The sequence below is a fragment of the Accipiter gentilis genome, chromosome 7 (assembly GCF_929443795.1).
Source record: "Accipiter gentilis chromosome 7, bAccGen1.1, whole genome shotgun sequence".
NCBI classification, from domain to species: domain Eukaryota; kingdom Metazoa; phylum Chordata; class Aves; order Accipitriformes; family Accipitridae; genus Astur; species Astur gentilis.
In genome coordinates, this window is record NC_064886.1 from 8,833,092 (window position 1) to 8,846,242 (window position 13,151).

Here is a 13,151-nt window from a genome sequence, read left to right on the forward strand (position 1 = left end):
AAGGTTAATGTGTGAAATCTCTCCCTTCTCCTTCCTGCCAGGCTTTTGCTGGAGAAGTCTTCTTGCAAGGTTAATAAGCCTCAAATGTTTACTTTCCCATCAAGGGTATTCATGTGTCAGAAAGTTTCTGCTTTGCGTTGGAGTTTGAGATAGCCCTCCTACACAAACAAGAAGTCCTGGACATTTAAATCTGATCTGCTACAGCTCCCCTATATTTTTTCTGTCTTGCCAAATTAGTGATTTGGAAACTGTTCTGTTTTATGAATTATCCAGTAATTCACTGCTGGATCTACTGGTGCCCAGGCTATTTTCTCCTGTGTTTCATCAATTATTTCATTGTCAAATTGGCATCACAGCAGTGCCCCTAGCTCCTGCAAGCTCTGTGACAGTAGGTGAATGCTAAATGGTAGTTAGCACCAGCAGCATTCTGTGCTCCTTTCTGGTTACACAACACGGGTGTGAGACTGGTGCTTAAGTTTGTCCCTCAGTGTTACAGGGCAGCAGTGAATTAAGTAGGGTTTTTCATGTGCTAAATCCAAGCATAATATGCAGTTGAAGGTGAGGGGTTCTTTGGTTGAGATGCTTTTGAGCACCTGTCCCCAGCACCACAGGCTTTGCTTTAGTGCAGTATGAGGTCTGTGTGATGTGTTTGTGGCATGTGCAGGGGGGTAAAGCCTTGATCTGATTGTCTGGGGTCCTTCTCCCTCCTACTGTGCTGGCCAAATCCTCCCCATTGCTGGAGGGCATAGCAGGAAGAAGAGGCTGGGGGAGCCAGCCAGTGTGTAGCATCTTTTTGGATGTAGGCTGCTTACCCCTCAGCTGCCTTCCCTGATCCCAGGAGTGCCAATGTGTTCTGCTACTGCTGTGTATGCAGGGGGGCAATGCTTGGTATGCTGAAAGCACCTTCTGCCTTCATCCTTGATCACCAGAGCACCTCTCTGTAAATATTCCTTGGTGACCTTGGTGGCCCATGAGCATAAACTGACAGTTGTCTGAAAGTCTGGGGCTTCCCCTCTCTGAGTTGGGTGGGATCAAATCTCCTGGAAGATCATGACACTTGTAGCCAGTCAGTAATGGCAGGGAAGAAGCATTTCCTCCTAGCAGGTTTAGGGATTTCCCAGCTCGTGTCACAGCTGATCTGCAACGGAGCGCATTGCACTTGAGGTGCAAGATCTGATGCTAGCAGAGATCTTTCCTCAGCTGACTGCAGCCTTGTGCACATGTGCAAAATTTTGGGGTTGGGTGCTTTTTTTCATTCTAATCTTGGGATAGGAGCTGCACAGGGTGACAGGTTTTCCGAATGTTTGTGTGCTGGCATCCATCTGGATGCTCACATCCTTGTGGAGGCTGGAATTCCCTTTAGTCACGGGACTTAAATAGATCTGTTCAAGCAATCTGGACATGAAGCCCCCCCACAGTGTACAGATGGGGCTGAGGCTCACAATGGCTCCCATCTGCATATCAAAGCCCTGGACATATGGACAGGGTTCTCCCAAGCACCCACTGCCTCTGACCTGGCTCATTTCGCTGCTCCATGGGGGCTTGCATCCTCTGAGTACATCTTGGTGTGCTCTTAAACCAGGGAGCTATTTCTACCTTCGTCAGCTACCCTGAAGAAGGGAGACCCAACAGATGCTCAGGGTGTCTGGGTTCAGTTTCAGCTTCACATCTCCCAAGGCACAAGCACCCACAGTGCAGTGCAGAGAGATCCCAGCACATCACTGAATAATTAAGTGAAGTTTGGCTCAGCTTGTCACAGGGGAAAGGATGTGAACTGAAGACTACAGAGAAAGCATCCACACTCCCCCATCCAGGCCTAAAGGCATACTGGAGGTTTTGCAATCCCCAGCTGGGCATGGAGGACCTCATTAGAAGGGAGCCAGTGCAGAGCAGACAGGAGACACCTGCCACAGTCCAGTCTGTCCTCACTGGCCTGCGGTGTACTATTACAGCGGGGTGTTTGTACAGCATAATGATGTGGCTGTTGGGACAGATGTAAAAGTGAAGCATGCAAAAAAGTGATTTGTTGCTGTTATGCAAGTTGCCAGCTTTGGTGACTCACGCATCTTGCTGTGGCTTGATCTTGAATCTGGCTGGTAACTTGAGGCTCTTGGCCCTCTCCAAAGAGGGGAGTTCTCCCCTTCACTAAAAGAAGCCTGAAAACATGTTGCTCTTTTCCTCCTCCTCTAGGCAGTGGTCATACATCCACAAATACACATGCTCATTCCTTCATGCCTTCTGCTTTCTCAGCCACCAGTGAGTTGCACTCAACATGTGTAACTTCTTTCAAGTCAATCTTCAGATGGTTTTGTGACTCTGTAGTGACTGGTGTAGGCTGTACCCAAATGAAGGATGAGCCACCGGATTCCAGTTGTTAGGGGCAGCCAGAGAGAAGGACGGTGGCCAAAACAGACTGCAGCATGCAGTTTGGGTTTGTAACTGCTGAAGCACCAGAAAGGAGGGAGGATAATACTCACCGAGGCACTGAAACAGCATCTGCTCTTATTCTGGTAGGAAGGGGTTGTGAGCAGAATTTCATTGACAGAAAAGCTTTGCTCTAAGTGCAGAAAGCTGCTGAAAAAATGGGCAGTGCCTCAAACGTGAAGAGGCTGGTTTGCAGCAAAGGCAAGTAATAAAGTTTCTGATTTTACTGGGAGCAAACTCAGCCCCCCATCCTCTGGACTTGGGAGCTTTTAAGTGTTGAGAAAATCCCCTTGGCAGGGGCGGGGGGTAGAAAAATCAGTGCAGAAATCTACACAAGGGTGCAAAGTCATGAGGGACTGTGGAGCAAAAAGGAAAGACTGAGGGAAAACTGCACATTGTCAGCTGTTGGGAGGTTTTCTGCAGCTGCAAAGCAGTGGAAGCTGTGGGGAGGGCAAATCTCAGACACTTGCTGCCCACCTTCCTAGGAGTCATTTTATACATACACACACATATAAGTGTATACATATGTGTGTTATATATACATAGGTGTGTGTCTGTATACAGGTATATAATGAAACTGGCACAGGCTGCTCTGTGGGAGCTCTGAATTGTACTGAAGCAGGGGTTATTGTAGCTTGTTGTGATTCATCAGTTGAGTCAGCCTGTTCCTAATGGAGCTACCCTAGGTGTTGCCTGGCAGTTGCAGCGGTAGTTACAGAAAAGAAGGGCAAGCACGCGTCCTGCACGCCAGCACCAGCACAACAAGCCACGTTTGCCCTTTGGGTCCTCGTGCTGTCGTCAAGAGAGCTGAAATCATGTGCAATCCTATTTTATCCAATTATGTTCTCCTGTAATTAGACTCTTCTGGACTTGTCAAGCTTGGCTGCCCAGAGGGGAAACGAAGGGATTTTTGAGCTCTGTTCGTGTTCGCCCAGAGTGCTGCTGCAAAAGGATTTCCAAGCAAGTTGCTCTAACGAGCACCCTTTGATGGTGCTTGGGCTGTGGCATGCCAAGAACCAACCCTGACCAGTGTTGCTTCCTGACCCCTTGTTCTTCTTTCCTGCCCATCTGTGGGTATCTGCTTGTTCTCCTTTCTTACGCTTAAATCCAAGGAGTTTGTAGTCTGCACTTGTCTCTCATCCTTTGCCCTCCCACAGTGTTTGTACAGCATCTGGCGCTTGGTAACAGGCAGAAATGCAAATAAAGGATTTAAAGTTTGTTTCCTTAGCAGCTAGTTTTAGGCAAACTGGCGATTTCAGTGGTCTCTCCTCTCTTGGAGAGAGGAGGGGAGGTATTATGAGGTGCACAGCAACACAGAAATGGTTTAGCTTTTTATTTGAAGAGGGTGAGTTCTTTCCTCCATGTTTGAGCTTTTACTAGCCACATCCCCTGTAGGACACAGTTTTGATTAGTTTGGTTTCTGCTGCTAATGAATCCCAGCAGGTTTTCAAATGCAGTTTGGAAAAGTCGAATGCTACAGGGTGGGGAAGAGAGTAACAGCAAACCTCTGCATAGAGAGGAGATTACTTCTAACTTGGTGGCTTTGCTGAAATGCTTGTGTTCTGAAATGACATGGTTTCTTGTACGGCCAAGTGTGGCTGCCTGCTCGTAGAGTCACAAATCTTGCTAGAAGCGAGCAGGGGCTTTGGCTTTCAGAGATGTGGAAAAAGCATTGCAATGTCTAGGAGGGATCAGTGTTTTCTCCAAAGCTCTCGTGTGTCCGGTGGCAGCTTGGTTTGAATTTTGCTTGAATTGGAGTCAGTTGGGATGTTTTCTCTCCCTGTTTTTTGCACTGTGAAAGAGGGGATCTGGCCTCCATCCAGTCAGGGTGTTCTCTGCATACTTCAGTAGTTCTTGTGTGAAGTGCGGCCCCTTCCCCCTTTGCCTTGTATCTGGTTACCGGGGCTCCTCAATCTGGTATGTAGGCTAGCAGCATTTGCTTGTGAATAGCCAGAGCTGAGATGATACGCTGAAGCAGTGGCCCTGCCTCAGTCCGGCCGTAGGGGCTGGTAATGTACAGCACAGAGCTGGGCACAGCCAGGATATGGACCCCCTCTGTATGGATGGGAAGGTAGGATGAGGTCTATTTTTAACAGATTAATTGACTTGCCAAGGAGACATCTGCAGGTCATGAAGTCTTGCCCTTTCCATGCTCCTTCCTTCATGGGTGTTATTAGTATTGGTGGGTGGGAGCCTGAGGAAAGCCCAAAGCAGATCTAAGCGAGTGGTGAGCTGACCACTTTCTGCTATAGCTACTTGGTCTCTTGAGTTAGCAGAGAAACAGGCTTGTCACTATTTGCCCTCTGACAGCTCTTGTGACAGTAAGGTTTTAGCCTGGATAATTTTGCTTTCAATATATTTTGGTGTAAAATGGCTTTTTAATTGTGGTCTTTCTGAACTGTCAGCATACAAAGCAGTCTCCAGCCACAGGTCCCTGCTAATGCTGTGTATGCAGCAGCCTGTGACAAGTGACACATCAGTGTTGTGAGCAGGAGTCAGTTCTCAAAGCAGCCTAAAGTCATGTTGGAGTTTAGAGGGAATAAGCCCAAATGAGAATCTGTAATGAGAGGAGCACACCTGGGAGCAGGCATTTTTGTGCAAGAGAGCAGCATTTACTTTGGACTTGTGTTCTGGTAAGCGCCCTGTCACTCTTTACTCTTGTGCTGCAAGCGCTGCGACCAGTGTCTCAGCTCTGCAGGGTTCCGTGCCAAGACCTTGGGCTGCTAGCAGAGCAGGGCAGCTGCAGGAGTCAGTGCCTGCGTGGCACCGTGTATAGCTATTGGGAATAGCTTGGCTCAGTTCACAACAGTACCTGTGAAGCTTTGACCTTCTCTGGCTGCACCAGTTCTGTCTCATTTGCTGCAAGCTAACCTCATCTTGCTCTTCTAACTCACAGCTGAAGTTAAGGGCACTTAGAGTGAGCATAGTGGTAGTGAGAGGAGGTGTTGTTAAAAGGGGAGTTGTGCAGTTGTTTCTTGCCCCAAAGACCTGTGATTTGTTGTGTCTCACTAACAAAAAGCAGAGTGAAGCACAGCTTGCATACAGGAGCTGCATGCAAGCTGGATTAGGGCTTGTTTTATGATGTTGGTTTCTTTTTTGCTGTCCTTGGCAATGTTCCCAGCTGTTGCGCTGCTTCCCTCTCTCTGCATTGTAGAAAGCAAGGGAGTGAGGAGCTTGCAGTCCTGGGACATTGCCGCAGAAGGATGGGAGAATTGGTCTGTCTTGTTGCTGTGCTTCAGTCATCAGCTTCAGCCATCATACCCACAGCTGTATTGCATCCCTGCCTGTGTTGTTGCTCCCATCAGGATCAGTCTTGGCTTTTCATCACCCCTATTGCAGCTCCCCTGTACAGTCTCTTCAGATTCAGAAGGAAACCTTCTCGCAGCAGAGTTCGTCAGCCAGCTGGGTGCATTTTTCTTCTGCAGAAAATTGGAGGGTTTGTGATCTGCCTACTCCACCTGCCTCTGCCTATCCAGATACCCAGTTTCCTATGTGACAAGGAAAATACAGTTACAATCATCATCTCCCCACAGGAAGGGATGAAAGAGAAGGTTTGGACAAAGGCAGGGCCCCCTTGAAATTGCCCCTTCTGGCATCTGTCTGCAGATGCAGTGTCTGTCTCCTGTCTTGGCTACCCAGAAGGTGTCTTAGAGATCACTGGACCTTGAGTATGAGAGTAATCTGGTGGATTTGTGATAGGTTTGGGTTGGGGAGGTGTAATATCTGAGTGGTGGCTCAGGTGAGGATCCAGGACCACTGAAAGGCTTTCTATGCAGTGCTGGCAAAGTGCCCTGAGCCACGGCCGAGCAGCTTCTCTTGGCCTGTATTTGCGGATGGCACTTCAGTGGTGCTAAAGACAACACACTCCAGGAGCTTCTGTCCTCAATGCGCTGCAAGCCTTGCCCATGGTGAAATGAGCAGGGACAAACACAGGGTGGTGGGCTTGAGGGTGGTACTGTGCTCCAGTGAAGTGCCTGGGTCTTCCTAATGGAACACCAGGTCCCCAAGAGCCCCTGCCTCCCCCGGGCAGCCTGGCAGGACCACCCTGTCGCTGACTCCTCACGCCGATGCTGGATAGGTGAGCCCTGCGTATGCAGGAAGCACATTTGTCTTTAATCCTGTAATTGAGAGTTTCAGTAACGACTTGTCTGTAGATCAAAAGCTGAGGTACAGGCTCCTTCCTGCCTGGTTCCAGGCATGGTTGGGAAGATTCAGCTTCCCTGCACACAGGTGCCTCCTCTTATATAGGAGCAGCTCTTGCAGCTTTGCAGAGAAGCTGTAGGTCTACCTGCTCCCCAAAAGCCCCACAGCTGGAGGGCACTATCCCGGCTTGGCTGAGTGTGGTTTGTAACCTTACCAGGACACAGATGATGGCAATACCCCTGTCTGCATGAGGGTGTTCCCTCCTGGGTGCCGGTCCCTCCTGGGTGCCGGGGCACACTTGGTCCCTGGAGAGGGCTGCCATTTCATGTGCTAAAAGGGGCAGTTGAAGCAGATGATGTGACTGGAGCAAGCCTTGGTGGCCACTTAGCATGTTACTGAGCAAGCTGCAGGGTGTGGAGCGCTGTTCCCATTGTGCAGGGAACAAAGCTGAGCTATTCACTGGCCTGCGACAGGCACTGGGGATGGAAGAAATGCTATTGAGATTTAGAGTAATTTCTGCACAGCCCTTGGAGTCCTCACCAAGAAGAGACAGATATCAGATGAAGATGAGGGGTGGTGGGGCTGCCTACCTTGTGTGGTTTGCAGCCCTGATTCCTCCTCACTGTAGCCCCATGCAGATCCACGGAGTTTTCTAGAAAGAAAAGAAGCCTCTTTTCTCTCTCTCTCTCTCTCTCCCTCCCCATCTGTGCATGGAAATGAGGTCCCCAGCCTCAAAGGCCTTCACAGGGCAGCTACCTTCCCGACTGGCTGCTGTAAAGGCTAGGCTGGCCTGCTCGCTGTGCCTCTCCTGCACATTGCTCTTGGCATCCTCTTTCAGAGCCCCATGTCCCTTTTGAGCTCAGCTTTTCCTGTCAGTGAGCAAAAGGGAGCCAGCATGCAGTCTTTGGTCAGGATCACCCATTGACCTTCACAGCCAGAAGTGAGATGTACCCTTAGCCCACACTGATGGCCAGCCCTTGCTCCAGGCAGAGCTCAAAGGGGTTGGTGTTGGTTCGCATACAGCTGGAGGGAGCAGCTCAAAAAACCACAGCAAAATAGGCCACCTGTCACTGCCGTGCGGATCTGGTGGGCTCAGCTGCACTCAGCATTTCACCTCGCCTTGATATGCATCTGCCTCCAGGGAATAAAAGACCCTCCACATCACAGATAAATGGAGATTCTCACCGGGGTCTGGCACGTCCTCTGCCTCTGCGTGCCCCTCCTGGCCCCCAGCAGTGGGCAAGTCTAGAGCATAAAGCCTGGATCAAGAGAGAGGCAGGTCAGGAGGCTGTTGCTGTGCTAGGCAGGGTAATGGGAGGAGAGGGGACTGCTGCTCTTTTGATTGTCCTGTGCTGCGGTTGCATGAGGCTGTTTGAGAAGCACTTTCACCAAGCAGCTGCTGGTGTTTCTGAAGCAGCTTCTTGCTCCGCATGAGTAATGGGGCTGGCTGCATGCACGCTGTGCAGCTGCAGCTCAAAAGAGCAATGTGGACGGCTGTGGGAGCTCCTGTGGAATCTGTCCCTGGAGTGACTTCTCAGTCTGCAGGCTACCCATCATGTGCTGGCATTCAGCTCTTGTACAAACAGCAGCGCTTGGCGTTCATAGCTGTCCCCATCTAGGAGCTGGGCACCATGTGAATGAAGCATCTCCTGCCCTGCCTACCTCTGTCGCCAACAGAGAGTGAGCCTGGCACCTGATCTGTTTGACCACTGGGTCCCTGATGGGGATGCAGTGTCTGCTCCACATCTGCAAAAAGTCTGGGTGGATTTTCTTGGTGTGAAGGCTCTATTCTGCATAAAAAATAAGCTCTCTGAGTGCAGTCTGTCACAGTAAGGCTGTTCAGCAGGTGGAAAATGGTCTAAGGGTGGTCATGTTGTTCCTGCCACTACATATGAATGTTGCTTCTCTGCAGAAGCATAGCAGGTACGCAGGGCCTGACAGGTCAAGTGGTAGAGATGGTCTGGCTCACTTCAAGGGCAGCCTGTGGTATTTCTGCAGATCCACTGGCCTTGGACAGTTGATGGAAGGTGCCAGGCAGGCTTGCCCTGGGTGTTTTCTCTGGCTTGTGCATCCGATTTTAACAAATAACTCTGTGTTTTCACTGGTGAGCAGTAAAGTTCCCTGGCCAGGCCTATGGCAGCTGGTCACATCTTATCCACTCTATAGTTAAACCTTGTCATCATCCCGGCTTTGTAGAGAAAGTAGTGACTTATGAGCCTGACTAATTCAGATGTTTGCCTTTTCTCTCATTTTTATTGGTGACAGACAGATCTTAGTGCATGGTGCTTCATTAACCCCTTTACTGCCATGGTGGTAAGGCACTGTTACCTTGCGTCTGTCACATTGGACCACATTTTGTGCCACTCCTTGTGTTCGACTGATACAGCAGAGCTGTTTTAGCAAAGCCAGCGTATGCACCACTGCTAGAGTTAAGCCCCATGAAACTGCTTCCAGCATTTCTGGAGTATTAGAAATAAACTGCTGAGCTCAGTATTTGACTAACCAGCACAAGCATGTAGTGCAGTAGCAGGCAGGGCCAGGCAGGTAGGCAGGGCACAGTACACCACACGGGTGCCAGCAAGCACAGAAAATGCAGAAGCTGCAACTGGGCTTGCATGGTCTCAGATTCCTACTTGCTGCAAGGATGGGTCAGAGCACTCAGCATGATCCACAGAGCCCAGCTCTGATAGAGTTCCAGGCATCTGCGTGCCATCAGCTCTGGAGAAATGGCATGGGGAGCAGCAGTCCTATTCCCTGCAGTTTACTGATGCCACCTTGATCTCGTACTGCATGGTAGTGGTGGGAATGGCTGGGCAAAGGAGGAGGGCGAGTTCTACGTTTTATACGGAGCAGGGCCACACTGAGGTGTGAATTCCTGCAATCTTGGCAGCAGCTTCCCCTGGGCCCTCCTGCCCAGAGGACGAACGTGCCCAGCAGCGTGTGTGCCCAGAGTCACAGGGACCTGGCGGGGAGGTGGAGCTGTGGCAGAGCGGCTGGCACAGCTGAAGCCTTCTGCATAAGGAGCTGTTTGTTTAGCTCAATTGTTAAGCCCTATTGACAATAGCAGCGCCCCCCTCCTCTCACACTCGAGGAACTGTGGTGGCCACACACTGATCCTTTCTCTTGTCTTCAGGCACCGAATTCGGGTTATTCTTCCCTGAGTCACTCTGACTGGCTGTTGCCTTTTGTTCTCGCTCTCTGCAGGCATACGAGTGGGCCTTGGAAGGGATGCGACACCTTGCCTGCATCAGCATGGAGGACTGCAGCTCTGCTGAACACTGTGCAGGTGTGATCAAGTGCCTGGAGAGTTACAAGGGGCAGCACCCAGACATCAGCGATGCCCGGTTCCAGGAGATGAAGGAACTGGCCTGCGAGCTGAAGAGTGACAAGGGACTCAAGCAGTGGAAATTTGCATGGTCCAAATGCCAGGAGACCAAGCTGGTTTTTGAAAGGAAACTTGAAGCAGCCTTGAGAACGAGGAAGTCTCTGCTGTCAGACCACAAACCAGCTGCAGGGGAGCAGTCCCGGGCTGGCAGTGAGGCTGGCAGTCTGTCCCACCGGAGGCACTCTGAGGGGGCCACCTCTGGGTCCCACTGGGACAGGACTTGCAGCGTGTCTCACTGCTACAACAGGCCCAACTGCTCTCTGGGTTGGACTAAGGAGAAAGCTCCTTCGACCTCCCTGAGCTGCCCTGGTGATGTCAGTGCTGGGGAAGAATTTGCCTGCCAAACCACTCTCAGCCCTGGTCCTCACTTGAGCAGAGTTTCTTTTGCCAGTGGGGCCTCCAAGTCTCCAAAGCTGCCTGAAGAAAAGTCAAACCTGGAGAGCATATTGGAAACCCTGGAGGTGAAGCCATCCTGCACATCCACTCCAGCCTCTGGGAAGCTGCCACCCAGGAGGATGCTCCGGAAGGCCCAAAGCTTTGACCTTCCATGTGGTGAGAGCCTGTGGTCAGGCTGCCAGAGGACGCTGAGCGAGCCGGCCAGATACGGCAACACCGGTGTTTTTATTAAGGGGCTGGAGGTGAGCAGCACTGAGCTGGTGGACAGGACTTTCGCACTGCGGCAGCAAGCCGCTCACAGCTGGGCTGCAGACTGCCTGCTGGAGGGACAGAGGGGCTGCCTCTCCGTGTTGGAAGCCAAGAGCTGGGGCAGGTAAGTGGCAGTGACACTTGGCGCTCTGATACTCAGGTTGGTGAAAAGGCAGTGAGCAAAGATGTGAAGAGCTCTGCAGTGATAGTTAACTTTGGCAGTGGGTACAGGGTAGATGGAGATGTAGCTCCAGCTTCCCCGCACACACATGTGTGGCGCTGAGTGGGCCCACAGGGATGTCTCCACATAGCCTGGTACCTCCCTCTGGGGGGAGGCAGGGAAATGGGATCTGTTGCTCTTCCCCCCCAGCATGGTTCTTCCATAAGAGGGGAGAGAGCAGTTCCCAGGCAGGAGAGGATGGAGTCTGAACATTGCTGGCATTGGAGGATGAGGGTTTGCAGAAACACAGTATTCGGGGACCTGGTAAACCAGTGGTTACAGCGGGCGGGTCTGCAGTGGGAAAGCAGAAGTACAGTGCATCATGCTGCACACTTTTTGGGGAGCACTGTACCCAGACAGGTAGGGAGGCACTTCCAGACTCTGTGACAGCTGCTTCATAGGTAAGAGGGTGTTTGTGTTTGCCCTTTGGGGCTGAGATCTCTGTTTCTGTGGCCAACAGCTGGCTTTTGTTCTCTTCTTTTCCTTCTCTGTCCTTAAGAATCTCAACTTTGTTGTAGTACTGCAACATGGCTAGGACATGGAGAGCCCAGGGATGTGAGCTGTTCTTCATAGGGGGTCACCAGGCAGGTCTTTAAGCTGCTCTCATTGGAAAAGATTTAAAAAAAGAAAAATATTTTTTAAATGGTGGTAGAGGTGAGAAACAAGTGCTGGATGCAGGGGGACCACAAAGCTTCTCCGCTGCTTCTGCTCTGGATGGGATGGCTGGTGACAGTGAAATCCTCTGGAAGGGGTCTGTGATAGCCCAGCACAGCATGTGTCAGGAAAGCTTATGGCAGGGGATGAACACCAGCAGACAGGAGCCTAACTGCTTTGCTTCTCAAGGGAGCAATGCAGCAGTCCTCCTGTCCATGGGTGCTAAGGCAATCGTACCATCATACTGTTTAGTCCGCTGAACAGCCAGGAGTTGGCTTGGGGGAAAGCTGAGAGGCAGGGAAGGCAGGCACACGTTTAGAGTAGTTATGTTTGGTGCTGCACTGCCTCCCAGTGGAAACGTCGAGTATCTAAGAGCAATCCTTTGAGACGTGCAGAGTAACCCATGCTAGGAGCTGCTGTTTGCTGATGAAGTGATATGAGGTTTGTTTCCCACTCTTATTTTACTGGGACAAGCCCAACAGCACCTGCTTATGTTCTCCCAGGGTCAGCATTGACTCCCACAGCATCCAGTCATCGGGCTGACTGCTCCTCACAGAAGTTATTGTGACTTCTGCTGTCCCTGTTGTGTCAGGAATGCAGCTGTTCGCGGAGCAGCCTGTTGTGTCCGGAGCAGGTGTGTGTGTCCTGCTGGGGTTGGGTCAGGACCACAGCCAACCTGGGTCTCACTCTTCCTGAACAGAAAAGCCAACAGAGTTCCTTGGATCAGCCATGAGCTTTTCAGTGTTCAGGGTCAGAGCTATCACAGGCAGTTGTGAATCTGAGCTTGGATGGTGCTAAAGGATCATCTCATTCCCGTGTTGGGTCTCAGGGAGAGCTTCTCTAGGGATAGTCCAGTGCTTTGCAGGCACTCTGATGCTGTAGCCCTTCTGCATTGTGGATTCCTTCAAGGCTGAGTGTTTCCTATTGCAGCAAGCTGCGGCACATCATTGATGAGATGGTAACCACGGAACGGGAATACGTGAGGTCGCTTTGCTACATCATCGATAGCTACTTCCCTGAGATGGAGCGCCTCGACCTCCCCCAGGACCTGCGTGGGAAACGCAGCGTCATTTTTGGGAACCTGGAGAAACTCTATGACTTCCACAGCCAGTACTTCCTGCGAGAGCTTGAGAGCTGCTGCAACCACCCGCTGCGGGTCAGCCACTGCTTCCTCCGACATGTAAGGCAGCACCTTCTCCCTGGGGTTGGGCTCCTCCAGACACATGCTTGGCTCCTATGCCCAGCAGTGCCTATATATTTAGCTGCTCACCTGCGTCTTAGTGGGCTGTGGCCCTTTTTGGGAGGGGAAGGACTACCCTGTCCTGGGTTGATTTGTCCCCTGCCAGCTCAAATGCTAGGTTGGACTGGGATGGCTCTGCGAGGCTGGGCCCAGGCAGCAGCGGATGCTTTTTGCCTTTCCTGTTGCTCTTTGCTACCAAGAGACACTGCCAGGGAAGCAAAATGTCTGTTCCTTAAAGACCACCTGCTTCCGCAGGGACATCCCTTACCCTGTCTTCTGTCTGTGGTGTCAGTGTGGAATGACTTCAGGGAATGGAGAGGTACAGACCTGCTTGTTGAAAAGGGCTGCTAGGGAAAAGCACGGGACACTAGTCTTAAGCTCAGCTGCCCCATGCGTGTTTGCTGCTACCAGGTGAATGGTATCTGTTGGGGTACAAAAGG

General features: G+C 51.2%; 1 protein-coding gene across 6 annotated transcripts in view; it reads left to right on the forward strand.

Annotated features, from left to right (window-relative positions):
* The window catches only part of PLEKHG4 (pleckstrin homology and RhoGEF domain containing G4), a 91,917-nt gene that overhangs the window by 70,577 nt on the left and 8,189 nt on the right, over positions 1-13,151 (forward strand). For all 6 annotated transcript variants that reach the window (XM_049806007.1, XM_049806011.1, XM_049806013.1 and 3 more), the window contains exons 14-15: positions 9,772-10,721; positions 12,402-12,651. In XM_049806007.1, the coding sequence (XP_049661964.1) occupies positions 9,772-10,721; positions 12,402-12,651 (1,200 nt within the window). The remainder of the gene's footprint in view (positions 1-9,771; positions 10,722-12,401; positions 12,652-13,151) is intronic.